We start from the raw sequence: 14,540 nt of genomic DNA on the forward strand, positions 1-14,540 counted from the left end.
CTGTAATCACTTTACCACTGCCATAGTCACTTTATCCAAACCAGACTTTACAAATGCACAGTGCAGAATTTTTATACATTGTGTAGATTTTGGTTAGGGAAGATCGGCAAAGTAAGAATTTCATTGTACAGTGTAACTGTCTGTTTTTCTATGGATATGACAACAAACCTCTTGAATCTCAATCTTGAATCCTACACGCTTGTAAAGCTGGATAAACTACCAGGTTAACTAATTTGTTTGAATAATTGGAATACCTAATGGTTAATTAATAAAACAGTTGCTAATATGTACATGGAAGAACCTTTCTTTCCCTCCATGACTCTCCATGACTACCCCTCTCCTCTCCTTCCTCCCCCTTCAGTGAGGCCCTGTGTGGGTCAGACAGGAACAATATGGCGCCGGGAGGAGCGTTAGCCTCAGGACCAGTCGTTGTCTGAAAGACTGGCGATCCGGCAGGATGAACCTCTGCGCCCAATATCTACGGTAAGCTCGGCGCGGTAACTTCTGTCGATGGCTCCGACGGTAACGGTGCGTCCCGAAACGGACGTTTTCATCTAGCAGGTGGATTGTTTTGTTCGGCTGCTAGCGCTGGAGCTAGCAGTTGTGGGGACCACCCCCTTAGCCTATGTGTTGGCGCTAGCTAGCGCCATATATCAACAAACAATCGATGCCTCCACCGTAAACACGCACTGAGCCAAACACGAGGAATATTTAGTGAAAGTCTGAGTAGCCACAGTCTGATTTGATGTTCGTTATGAAGCTTAAGTTCAATATAGTGTTTACCCGCGTTTCCTTCAGTGTTATTGCTAGTTAGCTTTAGCTTGCTAGCGCCTCGTCTTTCTGCGTATGTCAAGCTAGCATCGAAGCTGCTGCATATTCCATACATGTGATGCTGGTTCATTAATAACCACCAGTCCCATTTAGCTTTAATTACAGCTCAGTTCTAAGTATGTTTAGCTCGGCGTGGAGGTGTTTATTGGCAGTGCTGGACATGGTTTGTGGCGAAGGTTGATTGTTTGTCTGGCCAGATTTTTGGATCTAGGAAGTAGTCTGATCCCGGTACCAACTCTGTCGACATTTGATACGAGCTGCTAAATGTTTAAATGAAGCCACAGCGGAAGGAGAGTGAGAGCAGCATCACTGCCAGGTGTGTAGCTAGCTAGCTGTTAGCTCAGTTAGTCATCCGTGGATTGTCAGTAATGAGGAAGTGCTGTGTGTTACTGGTCATGTTTGGTGCATGTCAAGTGTCCATGCTGTGTCTCAGACGCCTTTTCAGGATGTTGACAGGCTGGGAGTTAAACCTAGAGGTTTAACCTGATAGCTGCACCACTTCCATTAGAGTGAAGTGAACAGAAAGTGTGAGACACTGTCCTGTAGGTAAAGTAAGGTCATCCCACTGTCTTTTAATGCTTAGCCGGCTGGGGATATACATGTGAAAAATGTGTCACGATGAAATAATTAATTTCACTCAATATCAATATTTTTTTTAATGCTTTTTAATAGGGCTGCCACTAATTAATGATTTTTATTGAGTAATCTATTACAGATTAATCAATTAATCAATTTCCCCCCAAAAAAGCAAGATGACCATTTAAGTTTAGTTCATTTTTACAAACTGTGTGCAAAACTGCAGTTACACTGAAAACTTTGACATGATGAAAACAAGTATATAAGAGGGCTTATTTAAGTTAAACTCCTTAAAAAAGTGAAAAAGTTTATTCTGTGTATTAAACAAAAACAACATGGACAAGGTGGATGTTTTCACAGCATGAAGCAGCTCAAGCAACTCGTTATTTCCTTATTGTCTAACTGCTATTTCACTTTGGTGGCAATTTGAAATGCTATGAAAATATAGCCGTTTGCGCAGCTCAGCTGATGTCTTTGTGTTTGTGAGTTTTTTTTGTGCAGTGCAGAGCAGCAGTTTGGATAACACATAGTCTTAAAGGACATACAAAGAGGAAGACGTGAATGAGAACAGCTTTATTGGGGATTCAGCCGTATTGAAATTCAGTATGTGTGAGCACAGAGAACAGGAGAGAAGCAAACAAATGAAAAATGAAATGAAATGAAAAATACTTTATTTATCCCAGAAGGGAAATTCGATAATGTGAAATACTTCTGAGTTCTGATCAAATCTGCTGACTGTGTTGCTGTCAAATATGACAGAAACATCTGTTCATAGCCTAATGATAACTTGTCTAATTACAGCAACTAATAATAAAATGCATATTCATTGTTATTCTGCTACCTGTTGCCATATTTTGTTAGTGATGGTATCAATGTTATTGTGAGAAAGCATTCATACACGCAATAATGTCACTGTTGCTAAATGTGCTTGAGACTGTTAAATGGAAAAATCTCTGAAATACTCGACAACAATAATGCCCCAACATTTTTGATAATCTAAATCATATTAACTTTGAGAACTTTAACACATGATTGGAATGATATAAACGATCAAGAGGTATTTTTCATCAAACTTTCGAGGCCTGATGCCACTACTGCTGTGTTTGAGTGTCTCTGGTGGTCCTGTCTAACCTCCTCTTCTCTGTTTACATCCGAGCAGACAGGCAGAGGCCCTGAAGGCGGACATGACAGGTAGGTTTGCTCCATCCCTTCAAGCCTTTTCCTCAGTGAATGAACGGATACAATCTGTATCTGCACACTGCAATCATACTGGGCTGCTTTGCTTTTCTCATGCAGGCAAATGTTGTGTCTCAAATTGAGGCCTGTGCGTGAAAGAAGTACAGTTTGTTTCTCGTGTTACTTTGCAGTTGAGTCACAGAGCTAAGCATTAGAGTTGAACAAATGAAGACCTTCCTGATTAGCACTGCAGAATCTATTGTTTCAGCATTGACATTGCCATGTGTGCAGTACTCTCACATGCATCATGATCTAATGTTTTTTGTTTTTCTTTTGCTGCTTGATATGAAAAGAAAACTTGCACAGTTCTTATTTTTCATGTCTGATCTGCAAGAAGACTCTGTGCAACATTTTATTTACTTTTGTATTTAATGGTTCTTGGATACACTGAGTTTTGAAGAAAAAAAAGTTTCTTTAGAAGACATGGAGATTGTTGACATGCAGGCTCCACATGTGCACAGCAACATGAGTGAGGAACAGAAAGAATTAGTTGTAAAAAGAGCAGTATAGAAAGATTTCCGCCACAGAAAGAATGTTGTTGACTAAAGACAGGTACTCTGTCAGCAGTGTCTTGCAATTGTTGTCAAGACATGAAGCAACACAACCAATGTGTTTGATTATTTAAATCAGCATCACCAAGCTCTGTATGATGAGTGAAAAGTCAGGTGCAAATGCCATTCAAAGCAAAAAGCTACATCTTGTTGACATCTTGCTTCTGTGTTCACTGTTTTGGAGCCATGATGCATTTATTTTATTGATGAAGTACATTTCATTTTCTTCTGTTTCTGCTGATGTCTCCTCTGTCCTGTAGGTACACTGCCTGCAGTTCAGTCAAAAAATCTTTGAATTTTATTTTTTACAGCATCTGGTGCAGATATTTTATTTTTAGAGTGTCTTTAAATGAGACATGTAGAACAAAGCTATGCTGATGAAACAGAACGGCAAACATGATGCATTAATGATTGTTGGCAAGTTGAACATCACAATAAGAGCAGTATCAGTTTTATTGTCCGAGCATGTGTAAACATGCAAATAATTTGGTGTCTTCTTGCATTTTTAAACTACTTGCATAAAACACAACAGGTTAAAGAAGGAACGCGAGTGTTTGACTCCCATTTACAGCCACAGGACATTTAACATCAAGTACAGTTATTAACTTCAAATATGGATTTACTGACACTCTATATACTTGAGGCAGGTGGATGATAATGCAGTGGAACAGAGAGCAGCATTGCTAGGATGAAATATAAATAGGTGTGTGATATGAAGTGGTTCTGAATTGAGGTTCAAAAGATTTAAATGTATATCGGATTGGTGGCCTGTGAAAAGGAACTTGAATAATGATGTTCATTCTATTTTTTGAGTTTTTGGCTGATAAATCTTGTTATTATGGCAGTGTTATTAAAGAAAACATGCCTCTCAAGCCTGGTTTTGGGGTTTGGCGGGAAAGCTCTTCGGGAGCATGAGTTCTCTCTTTCTGCCATCTTTGGTCATTCAGTGCACAGGTCAGTGATGCAGTCTATGCAGTTAAAAAACAAACTTTTTCTGTCTTTGTATATGCAGTTACCTTTCAGTCGATTCACTTGGTACAACACGTATAGTATGGGATATCACGCCCCGCGTGACCTTACTGAAGACACCTCTATTTACGCCTTTACGGCAGTTGATCTGTGATGACATGTGTGAGGCCCTGCCTACACATATAAATACCTGTCATCACAGTCATCCCTCAGTTCTTACGCTCTTCACCTCGCTAAGAACACCTCTCGGGCTAGCTAGCTACCGCTAGTTAGCTTTGTTTTCTAAGGCTACTGCCAGCTTGAAATTGGTTTAACTGCTTTTGTTGGTGTTAGCCACCGCTACTACTGTAGTGAGTGTGACTGCTCACGGAGCACTGATTTCGAGTTGTCTTGCTTTGTGTGCTTCGTGTCTCGATATGAGCACCAAGCCTAAGTCGAGGAAGAAGTCTTCAGTTCGCCCCTGTCCTCAGGGGTGCGGCTTCTCCCTGCACGACACAGACCAGCACGAAGCCTGTCCTGTCTGTCTGGGTATTGTCCACGCCAGGAGAGCGTTGGCGGACCCTGAGGCGTGCGAGTTCTGTCGCCAGCTTCGGCGTTCAACCCTTGAGAGATGGGTCATGCTTCTGGAAAAGGTGCTGGGCTCCACGGCCGCATGGCACGACCCTCTCCTCTCCCAGCCGAGAGACCCGGCTTTGTCTGAGTCCGACGACGAGAGGGTCCCGGTCGAAGTCCCCGCTGCTAGCTGGGCAGACCATATGGAGTATGTTGACGGGTTAGCCGAGCTCGAGCCGGAACCCTCCAAGCGGGCTGGTCAACCATTCAGTCTGGCAGCCCACCATGATGACAATGACGTGCTGGACATTGGCTTGGACATTCATGGTTTATTGGAGGACGAGGGTCTGTCATCAGGTCAGGTTGCTGCCGCTGCTGTGCCGACTAGCTGCGACGATAATTCCTTCTTCTCCCTGTTTCACAGAGGAGTGGAGAAACTGGAGGTGGAGTGGCCGTCCCCTCCACCGACTCAAAAACCATCACGGTTCTTCCTCCCGAGCCAGCGACGTTTAAAAACAGCCTGCCCATGAACCCAGACTTTGTCTCGGAATTGACCTCGACATGGAGCAAACCACTGTCTACTCGCGTCACCGTGCCCGGCTATGGACAGTATTTGGACTTGGACTGCGCTGAAAAAGCTGGCCTGATTAATCCACCGCCTATGGAGCCGTCCCTGGCTGCTTATCTGGCTCTGTCCCACAACCATGGTGTGGGCGGCCCGCAACTCTCCCGTCCAAGCACTGCAGGTTCTCTGCTTCACAACTGGAGAAAATTTACCGAGCTCAGGCGGGCACAGCCCGTGCACTGAGCTCTGTTCCCCTGCTGCAAACATACCAGGCCTTGTGTTTGTCAGAGCTGGGGTCTCTGATGCCCCCGGACAGCCCGCTGGCACCTCTCCTTGACGAAGTCAGAGTCGCCACAGACTACATTTGCAGCGGTGCAGCACTCTCCCCCGGCAGAGGGATGGCTTCCACTGTTGTGGCACAGAGACACCTGTGGCTGACACTGTCTGATGTCCTGGATAGAGACAGAGCCATGTATCTGGATGAACTAGTCGCCAGTGCGGGCCAGTTTGGTCAATCGCTGGACGCCATCCAGGCGAAATTTGAGCTGAGGAAGATACAGACCGAGGCTCTGCACAGCATCATCCCCAGGTGTGATGCGAAGCCCAAATCCTCCTCCAGCTCTCGCACACTGTAGCTCTACAACCCCCTCCCAAGAAGGCAGCGCCACCCACAAGCCAAGGCTCCCGGCCAGTGAAGCTGCAGCTGCCCGCGCAACCTCCACGCCAGTCTGCTTGAAGTAAGGGCCCACCTCCAGGCCTCCAGTGAAACCTGGCGCCGAGGAGGAAGAACAATCAGTCATCGTAGCCCGGGGACTGAGAAGAGAGGGGCTCCAGCAGCAGGGAGACACTGCTGCCCCTCATGTGTTGCCGCCCAAGAGGCGCCTTCCTTGTTCTGTTCAAGGGTTCAGTCCCAAACAGCGCTGCACTCCCGTAACACAGTCTCTCAAGTACACTTCCCCCATACACACAAATGCACTTGTGTTGTCTCAGGGAGCACCCAGTTTGGGTGCTTTGAATGTTTCTCAGGTGACCATGACAAATGTTCACAATGTTTGCTGTTCTTTCAGTGCCCCATCTGTTCTTTGCAAAAACTTTAATGTTCAAGGGTTGCATAAAATAAAGAATTCTCTGTCTTTTCAAAAAAAAAGCAGAGCAGATAAAAAAGTGCAGTCAGGGGACGCCGTTCCCTGCCGGCACACGAGAGGGCGACAGCCCTCCACCTACAGTGATCCACGTCAGTCAACTGGCAGCACAGTTCCCTCAATGGCGCGCATGCGCACTCTCTCCATGGGTAACGCGTACTATTGCCATGGGTTACCGTCTGCAGTTTCGTTTCAGGCCTCCTTGTTTCATCTCAGTGGTAAACACCGTAGTAGCGGATGAGGCCGCAGTGGTACTGAGGGAGAAAATACACAGTCTCCTATACAAGAGAGCGACACGAGTGGTCCCTGCTTCGGAGGCGAACAAAGGTTGGTACAGCCGTTATTTCGTTGTTCCGAAGAAAGGAGGTGGACTTCATTCTATTTTGGACTTGAGAGTGTGAAACAGATATCTCCGAACTTACAAGTTCAGGATGTTAATGCTCCGACAACTTCTGACTGCGGTCGGTCCAGGGGATTGGTTTACAACCATAGATTTAACAGACGCTTACTTTCATGTAGAGATACACCCCGATCACAGGCAGTTTCTAAGGTTTGCATTCAAAGGCACAAGCTACAAATAGCTAGTACTGCCGTTCGGTCTGTCACTTGCCCCCCGTACCTTCAGCAAATGTGTCGAAGCGGCATTATCTCCTCTCTGGGAGAAAGGCGTTTGCATCTTTGCATACCTGGACTACTGGGCTCTGGTAGCCAGCTCCAGAGAACAGGCAAAGACACAGCTGTCGCTAGTTCTGTCACACGTTCAAACGCTGGGATTTTCGGTGAATTTCCAGAAATGTTCGCTAACCCCGAGCCAGCAGTTTTCTTTTCTCGGACTGGAAATATGCTCCGTTACCAGCCGAGCACGTCTGTCAGAGCACATGGTGGCCACGTTTTACCGCTGCCTCGTTCAGTTTCAGTCCGGACGCAGACTGCGTCTTCAGATGATTTTACAGTTGACTGGCATGATCGCGTGTGTGATCGCTGTAGTGCCACTCAGGCTGTTGAAGATGTGAGCGTTTCAGTGCTGGACTCGCTCTCACCGGCTGTGTCTGTCACGTCACCTCCAGAGGAGGCTGACGATAACACCGTCCTGCTTGCTAGCTTTCTGCCCGTGGAGGGAGCCCGGCCTGACTTTTCGCAAGGTGGTGTCCACAGATGCCTCTCTGAAGGGTTGGGGGGCTCTGTGCGACGGTGCGATGGTGAGAGGGGTCTGGTCATCAGCTCAGTGCAGACTTCACATCAACCACCTGGAGCTCCTAGCGGTTTTCTTAGCTCTGCAGCATTTTTGTCGAGATCTGACAGGCCAGCATGTTCTGATTAGAACAGACAACACTATTGTGGTTTCTTATATAAACAGGTAGGGAAGAACCTGTTCACTTTCCCTGTTAAAACCGTCTCACTCTCTGTTGCAGTGATGCAGTGTTCATTTCCTGTCTGTCAGAGCCACCCATGTTCCCGGTCACTTGAACCAGGGTGCAGATCTTCTCCACAGAGTGGGACCTATGGTGAGAGAATGGAGATTACACCCACAGGTGGAGGCTCAGATATGGGAATGGTTTGGCAAGGCAGAAGTGGATCTTTTTGCATCCAAAGTGAACCTGCACTGCCCTCTTTTCTTTTCCATAACAGACCAGAGCGCACCACTGGGCATGGATGCACTAGCTCACCCATGGCCCAACATGCTCCTGAATGCATTTCACCCAGTGGAATTGATACTGCCTGCTCTGGAGAGGGTGCGTCAGCAGGGCCTGTCCGTGATCCTGGTGGCCCCTCGGTGGCCAGCGAAGTCATGGTACACAGAAATTATCAGTCTGCTGGCAGCGAGGCCCTGGCAGCTCCCTTTCTGCAGGGATCTCTTCTCTCAAGCGAGAGGAGAGGTGATTAACTCACGCCCATAACTGTGGCGGCTGCATGCTGATCTGTTGAAAGGTCCAATTTATTAGCAAAGGACCTGCCCCCTGAAGTGGTGGCAACAATTCAGAGTGCACGGTCCTCATCCATTAGAGGCCTGTATGCATATAAATGGCGGGCATTTGAGCAGTGGTGCCAGAACCGTAATGTTCTCTCATTTCAGTGCTTATTTGTGGATATTTTGACATTTCTTCAAGAGCTGCTGGATAAGGGTCGCTCCTTCTCCACAATAAAAGTTTATTTGGCAGCTATATCTGCCTGCCACTTTGGTTTTGATGGTATGACACCAGGCGCTCATCCTCTTGCCATGCGCTTCTTAAAAAGGGTCCGCCGGCTGAGGCCCGCGGTTAGATCCAGCGTCCCTTCATGGCATCTGTTACTGGTACTTGAGGCCTTTTGTGGTCCTCCATTTGAACCTATTAAGTCTGTCGATATGAAATTTCTTTCATACAAGACTGCTTTACTTCTCGCTTTATGCTCTGCAAAGCGAGTAGGTGACCTTCATGCCTTGTCGGTGCATCCCTCTTGTACCCAGTTCTCCTGTGATGACTCCAAGGTCACATTACGCCCAAATGTGGCGTATTTACCAAAGGTCATCTCATCAGTTTACAGCTCTATGGCCTTCGAACTCTTGAGCTTTTGCCCCCCTCCTTTTGCATCCGAGGAGCAGAGGAGGTTGCATTCATTGTGCCCTGTACATGCTCTACGCACCTATATTGACCGCATTCAAGAGTGTGCGTTCATGTGACCAATTATTTGTCTGTTTTGCTAATCCAGCCAGAGGTAAGGCCCTGTCCAAACAGCAGCTTTCTCACTGGATTGTGGAAGCGAGTTCCCTGGCCTACGGCAGCAGAAGCCTCCCTTTGCCCCATAGTGTGAGGGCACATTCTGCCAGGGGCATGGCAACATCATTGGCCCTATTTAGAGGAGTGCCCATAAGTGATGTTTGTGCTGCAGCTAGCTGGTCATCTCCACACATTTTTTCGTGGTTTTATTGTTTGGCTGTGACTGCCCCTTCGGTGGCTCAGTCTGTCCTTTCTGCTGGGTCTACCATGCACTAGAGTGCTGCAGACTCGACTTCGGTTCGGTAGCTGCTCTGCAGGCGTGTATACATGTCCCATACTATATGTGTTGTACTGAAATGTTATGTCTATAACTTCTGTTCCCTGAAGGAGAGGAACGAGGTACAACACTTGGTTGCCCCACAGCACAGCTGGGCTCGGTGAAGAGCAGCTATCGAACTGAGGGATGACTGTGATGACAGGTATTTATATTTGTAGGCAGGGCCTCACGTATGTCATCACAGATCATCTGCCGTAAAGGCATGAATAGAGGTGTCTTCAGTAAGGTCACGCGGGGCATGATATCCCATACTATATGTGTTGTACCTCGTTCCTCTCCTTCGGGGAACAGAAGTTATAGACATAACATTTCGTTTTGCAATCAACTTTAGAGCTGTGTGACTTTAATTGATATGCTGATCAGCAGAAACATTTTCAGCATTCTCTCTTAATCAACTTTTTTTTTTTTTTTCCCGAGCAGCAGCACTGACAGTTAGTGTTCTCAGCCTCTCTGAGTTAAGACTTCTTGTTTTTTTACTTTTTGATTTCACAAACTGAGCATCTGTTTGGCGGTTTTATTGACAAAACTACTGATAGATGAAAAGATGTAAACTGATAATAAAAATGGTAATTATTTGAAACTTTTGTCAACATAGCAAGCATTTTGAAAGGTGAGGTCTGGTGGTGTTTGTCTGAGATTATAACCAGTCTTAAATTGTGCGTTAGATGGTAGGAAAGCGTTGGTTGCTAATTCATACATAAATTTGCAATGCAAAGTAAACAGTTTTTACAACAGACCATTGTATTGTTTGTATTCCTACAGACTGCTGTTTCACCACTTGCTTCACCTGTTTTTACCATCCGTATTGATTTTTGGAAGAGAGCAGCAGCTTCTCGTGATGCCTGGATACCTGCCAGTTTGTCTGGTGGAGTTGACTCCACTGAGTCTAAACACCATGATGGTTTTTATTTTGATGTGGAGTTGTTTTTTTTGTTTTTTGTTTTGCCTTTTAAAATCTGTTTGACTGTCTGACACATCAGATTTCAAATGGATCCTCAGTACGAACAGAAAGACAGAAATGTTGGACATAATTTTGAGAGCATCTCCTTTGATTATTTTGATCTTTCCTCACTGGCAAGTTATAAATAACTACAAGTCAAACATTAATTTTATCTCTGCAGTAGGGCTGACACCCTGATTATTCTCATTGCTGATTGCCCTGTAGATTATTTCTGGATTAGTCGATTAGTTGTTTGGTCTACAAAACATTGGTAAACGGTGAAAAATGTCAATCACTGTTTCCCAAAACACAACAATACAAATGTCTTGCTTTGTCCCCAACCCAAAGATCAAGGCTCCAGACTAACTTTTTCACTGGTAGCACCGGTGCGACCAACCTTCTCATTTGGTCGTACCTCCCACATTGTCACAGGAAAAGCATATGAGTTGCTGAACATTTTCTTATTGATAGACTCTATAATTTATTGATGTTCCCTAAACACCTCACATTGCAGGCTGCGGTAAATGCTGCTTGGTGGCTGCGGTGCTTAGACAGGTGTGCGACCAAAAATGACTTTAAAAATAATGAACTAGGGTGCTCTAATGTCAGATTTGTCCGAGATGAAACAGAGTGATTTTTTTCTGCATGCCGTTTTTTCTATGAGCGGAAAAACAAAGAATGCAGGTGCATTCCATTTTTCACAAGATGATTGCTTTTTTACGCATAAATACAGCAGTCGAACGAGTTTAAAAAGTACTACTTTCCACCACTGTGGTTACCACAGTAGCTACCTGCGCCGGTAACAGTGACACTAATACAGCTTAATGATCATCATGCCACCAATGTGACCACTTGAAATTTCAACTTCACACTATTAAAAAAAGGTTGCAAATGTGACCAAAATGGTCTGGAGCGCTGCTAAAGATGTTCATTTTATAAAACAGAGTATTAATGTTTAAGATGCTGCAATCAGAGAATATTGACTTCTTTAAATACAAAAACAACACATTTTTTGATGTACACCTGAAGCCTGCATGTCCTCCAAACAATGTTTAACTAAAAACTTTAAAGTAAATCATGTTTTGCCTGGGGGCTGCAAGGTGGCGCAGTTGGTAGCACTGTTGCCTCGCAGCAAGAAGGTTGCCGGTTCGCGTCCCGGTGGGGGCACCGGAATCTTTCTGCGTGGAGTTTGCATGTTCTCCCCGTGCAGCGTGGGTTCTCTCCGGGTTCTCCGGCTTCCTCCCACACAGTCCAAAAACATGTTTAGGTTAATTGGTGATTCTAAATTGTCCGTAGGTGTGAATGTGAGTGTGCTTGGTTGTCTGTCTCTAAGTGTGGCCCTGTGACAGACTGGCGACCTGTCCAGGGTGTCCCCTGCCTTCGCCCTAAGTCGGCTGGGATAGGCTCCAGCACCCCCACGACCCCAATGAGGATTAAGCGGTGTATAGAAAATGGATGGATGGATGTTTTGCCTGATAGACTTGTCTTGCAGATTGGTTGTGTAAACTCAAATGTTCTCTTTTTGCATCAAGCAGTAAAAAAGTTGGAGCATGAGGTGTTTGGATTAATTAGCCTTACTTCACATCACAGTGTTAATGACGAAATAATATATCCCTGGCAACGGATCTTTCAGGTGGTTTACGATGAGGTTTCTTAATAATGAAACTTTTTGTTTCACTTAAAATCTCTCAGAAGTGGATGCACAGGAACATTACCTAAACTTGACAACATTATAATTTACTTTTTCAGGAACTATCTAATCAAAGATAGGTGATAGTATGACTTTAACTCAACATCTTATTACAATAGTTCATTATTGCACATCCACGTGGTTTTATTGGACTGATTTGTCCGTGTTTACTCAACTGTGTTCAGATTCGAAGCTTGGGGCAGCAGAGGTGTGGACGTCTCGGCAGGCCCTGCAGGACCTTTACCAGAAGATGCTGGTGACAGATCTGGAATACGCTCTGGACAAGAAGGTGGAGCAAGACCTGTAAGCAGCTCTACCTGGACTCTGCAACACACCACATATGATGTTTTCTTTATTTGTAGTGATATGGTTTGGACTTGAGTTGACACTGTACCGAAAAGGTACAGTCTTTAGTTTTTCTAATGTTTGGAGTTGTTTTACAGTGTTAGGTGAAAGGTCCGATTCTTTGTGGGGTTTATTTTGATGACAGTTGTAGTCCTGTTATGTCATCTTTTGAGCTCTGCCCAGTTGTTGTTTGGTCCTGATGTTACATTCTGTTTTCCTGCAGGTGGAACCATGCTTTTAAGAACCAGATCACCACACTGCAGAGCCAGGCCAAGAACCGAGCCAACCCTAACCGCAGCGAGGTCCAGGCCAACCTATCGCTGTTTCTGGAGGCAGCTAGTGGCTTCTACACACAGGTAGGCTTCAGGAGGATACGTTTAGCAAGAGCTGGGTCTGGGGTTTGGTTATTGTCATAGACGCTTGTAAAAAAATTAAAACGTGTGTCCAGATTTTGAAAAAACTTGAAAGTTGATGCTACTTTTGCCCTTAAAAATCTGCCGTCAAATTTTTTCCATTCTCAGCTTATATTCTCTTGTCGTTTTCCTTTAACACTGGTGTAGGTGCCATGAGTGAATTGTTATTTTTTTAAGGGGCATATTGATTGTTGTTGGTGTTTATTTTTGTTATGATATTATTCTGTGATCATATTAAATAGAGGGATAGCGGGCCGCATGACTATGGGTGGGGATTTAAGCTCATATGCTCACCTGTTCACTTTTCATTGTCTGAGGTAGAGAGAAGGGTAGAGCTAGATTGGAGTATTTTTGTTGACTGCTATTATTAGTTGATTGCTATAATTACTTTGATTAAGAGTTTGTGCGTGTTATCATAAATTGATTGTCTTTTTTTAAAAATAAAAGACTAAATTTATTCATGGAAATCTCAGTGGATTCTTTTGTGTAGCACATTTGATAAAAAGGTCCAACCTCAGTCCCTCAGTGACTCTTGGTCTTGAAAGTCGCTACAACTGACTAAAACCTCTGGGGACAGTCCCAAATATACGTCTACTTCGGACAAGTCCTGACAAAGCGTTGGATGTGTGTAATAAGGCTAAAATCCTCTGTCACAATGCGGGTATCTTTGTCACAGCAAACTAACTTTTCTGTGAAAAATTGATTGCAAAATTGTGAATAGATTAAATAACTCATCAGGAACTAGTATGATACCTAAGTCAGAGTAGCAAATCATCACACTGATATACAAAACATACTAACCTATTATAACACAACACCAGGACAAAATCTGACTGTAGATGATGCATTGTCTTGGGGGATAATGATGTTGGTCTCCCGCTATGTTTCAGTTACTGCAGGAGCTGTGCACTGTGTTCAACGTGGACCTTCCCTGTCGCGTCAAATCGTCCCAGCTCGGCATCATCAGCAATAAGCAGAGCAACACCAGCGCAATCGTCACCCCGCAGCCCAGCTCCTGCTCCTACATCTGCCAGCACTGCCTCGTCCATCTCGGAGACATAGGTGAGAAAACTGTTATTGTCATCACCAATTCATCTGCCTGTTCACTTTCTCAGGTGATCGATGATTTGCTACACACATGGACAAAATTGTTGGTACCCCTCAGTTAATGAAAGAAAAACCCACAACGGTCACAGAAATAACTTGAATCTGACAAAAGTAACAATAAATAAAAATTCAATGAAAACTAAGCAATGAAAATCAGACAATGCTTTTGAACCATGTTTCAACAGAATTATAAAAAAAAAATAAACTCATGAAACAGGCCTGGACAAAAATGATTGTGCCCCTAGAAAAGACTGGAAATAATGTGACCATAGAGACATGTTCAATCAAGGTGTGTCCTCAAATTAGCATCACAGGTGTCTACAAACTTGTAATCAGTCAGTCAGCCTATTTATAGGGTTACAAGTACTCACTATGCTGTTTGGTAACATGGTGTGTACCACACTAAACATGGGCCAGAGGAAGCGAAGGAGAGAGTTGTCTCAGGAGATTAGAAAGAAAATTATAGACAAGCACGTTAAAGGTAAAAGCTATAAGACCATCTCCAAGCAGCTTGATGTTCCGGTGACTACAGCTGCACATGTTATTCAGAAATGTAAGATCCATGGGACTGTAGCCAATCTCCCTGAACG

General features: G+C 44.6%; 1 protein-coding gene across 2 annotated transcripts in view; it reads left to right on the forward strand.

The window, feature by feature from the left end:
- Nucleotides 1-376: 376 nt before the first annotated feature.
- The window catches only part of smg7 (SMG7 nonsense mediated mRNA decay factor), a 38,036-nt gene continuing 23,872 nt past the window's right edge, over nt 377-14,540 (forward strand). For both annotated transcript variants that reach the window (XM_008275685.1, XM_008275686.1), the window contains exons 1-5: nt 377-483; nt 2,567-2,598; nt 12,271-12,388; nt 12,654-12,786; nt 13,734-13,905. In XM_008275685.1, coding sequence (XP_008273907.1) covers nt 458-483; nt 2,567-2,598; nt 12,271-12,388; nt 12,654-12,786; nt 13,734-13,905 — 481 coding nt within the window. In that variant the 5' untranslated portion in view covers nt 377-457. The remainder of the gene's footprint in view (nt 484-2,566; nt 2,599-12,270; nt 12,389-12,653; nt 12,787-13,733; nt 13,906-14,540) is intronic.

This window comes from Stegastes partitus, unplaced genomic scaffold (genome assembly GCF_000690725.1).
Source record: "Stegastes partitus isolate 25-593 unplaced genomic scaffold, Stegastes_partitus-1.0.2 Scaffold57, whole genome shotgun sequence".
In the NCBI taxonomy this organism is placed as follows: domain Eukaryota; kingdom Metazoa; phylum Chordata; class Actinopteri; family Pomacentridae; genus Stegastes; species Stegastes partitus.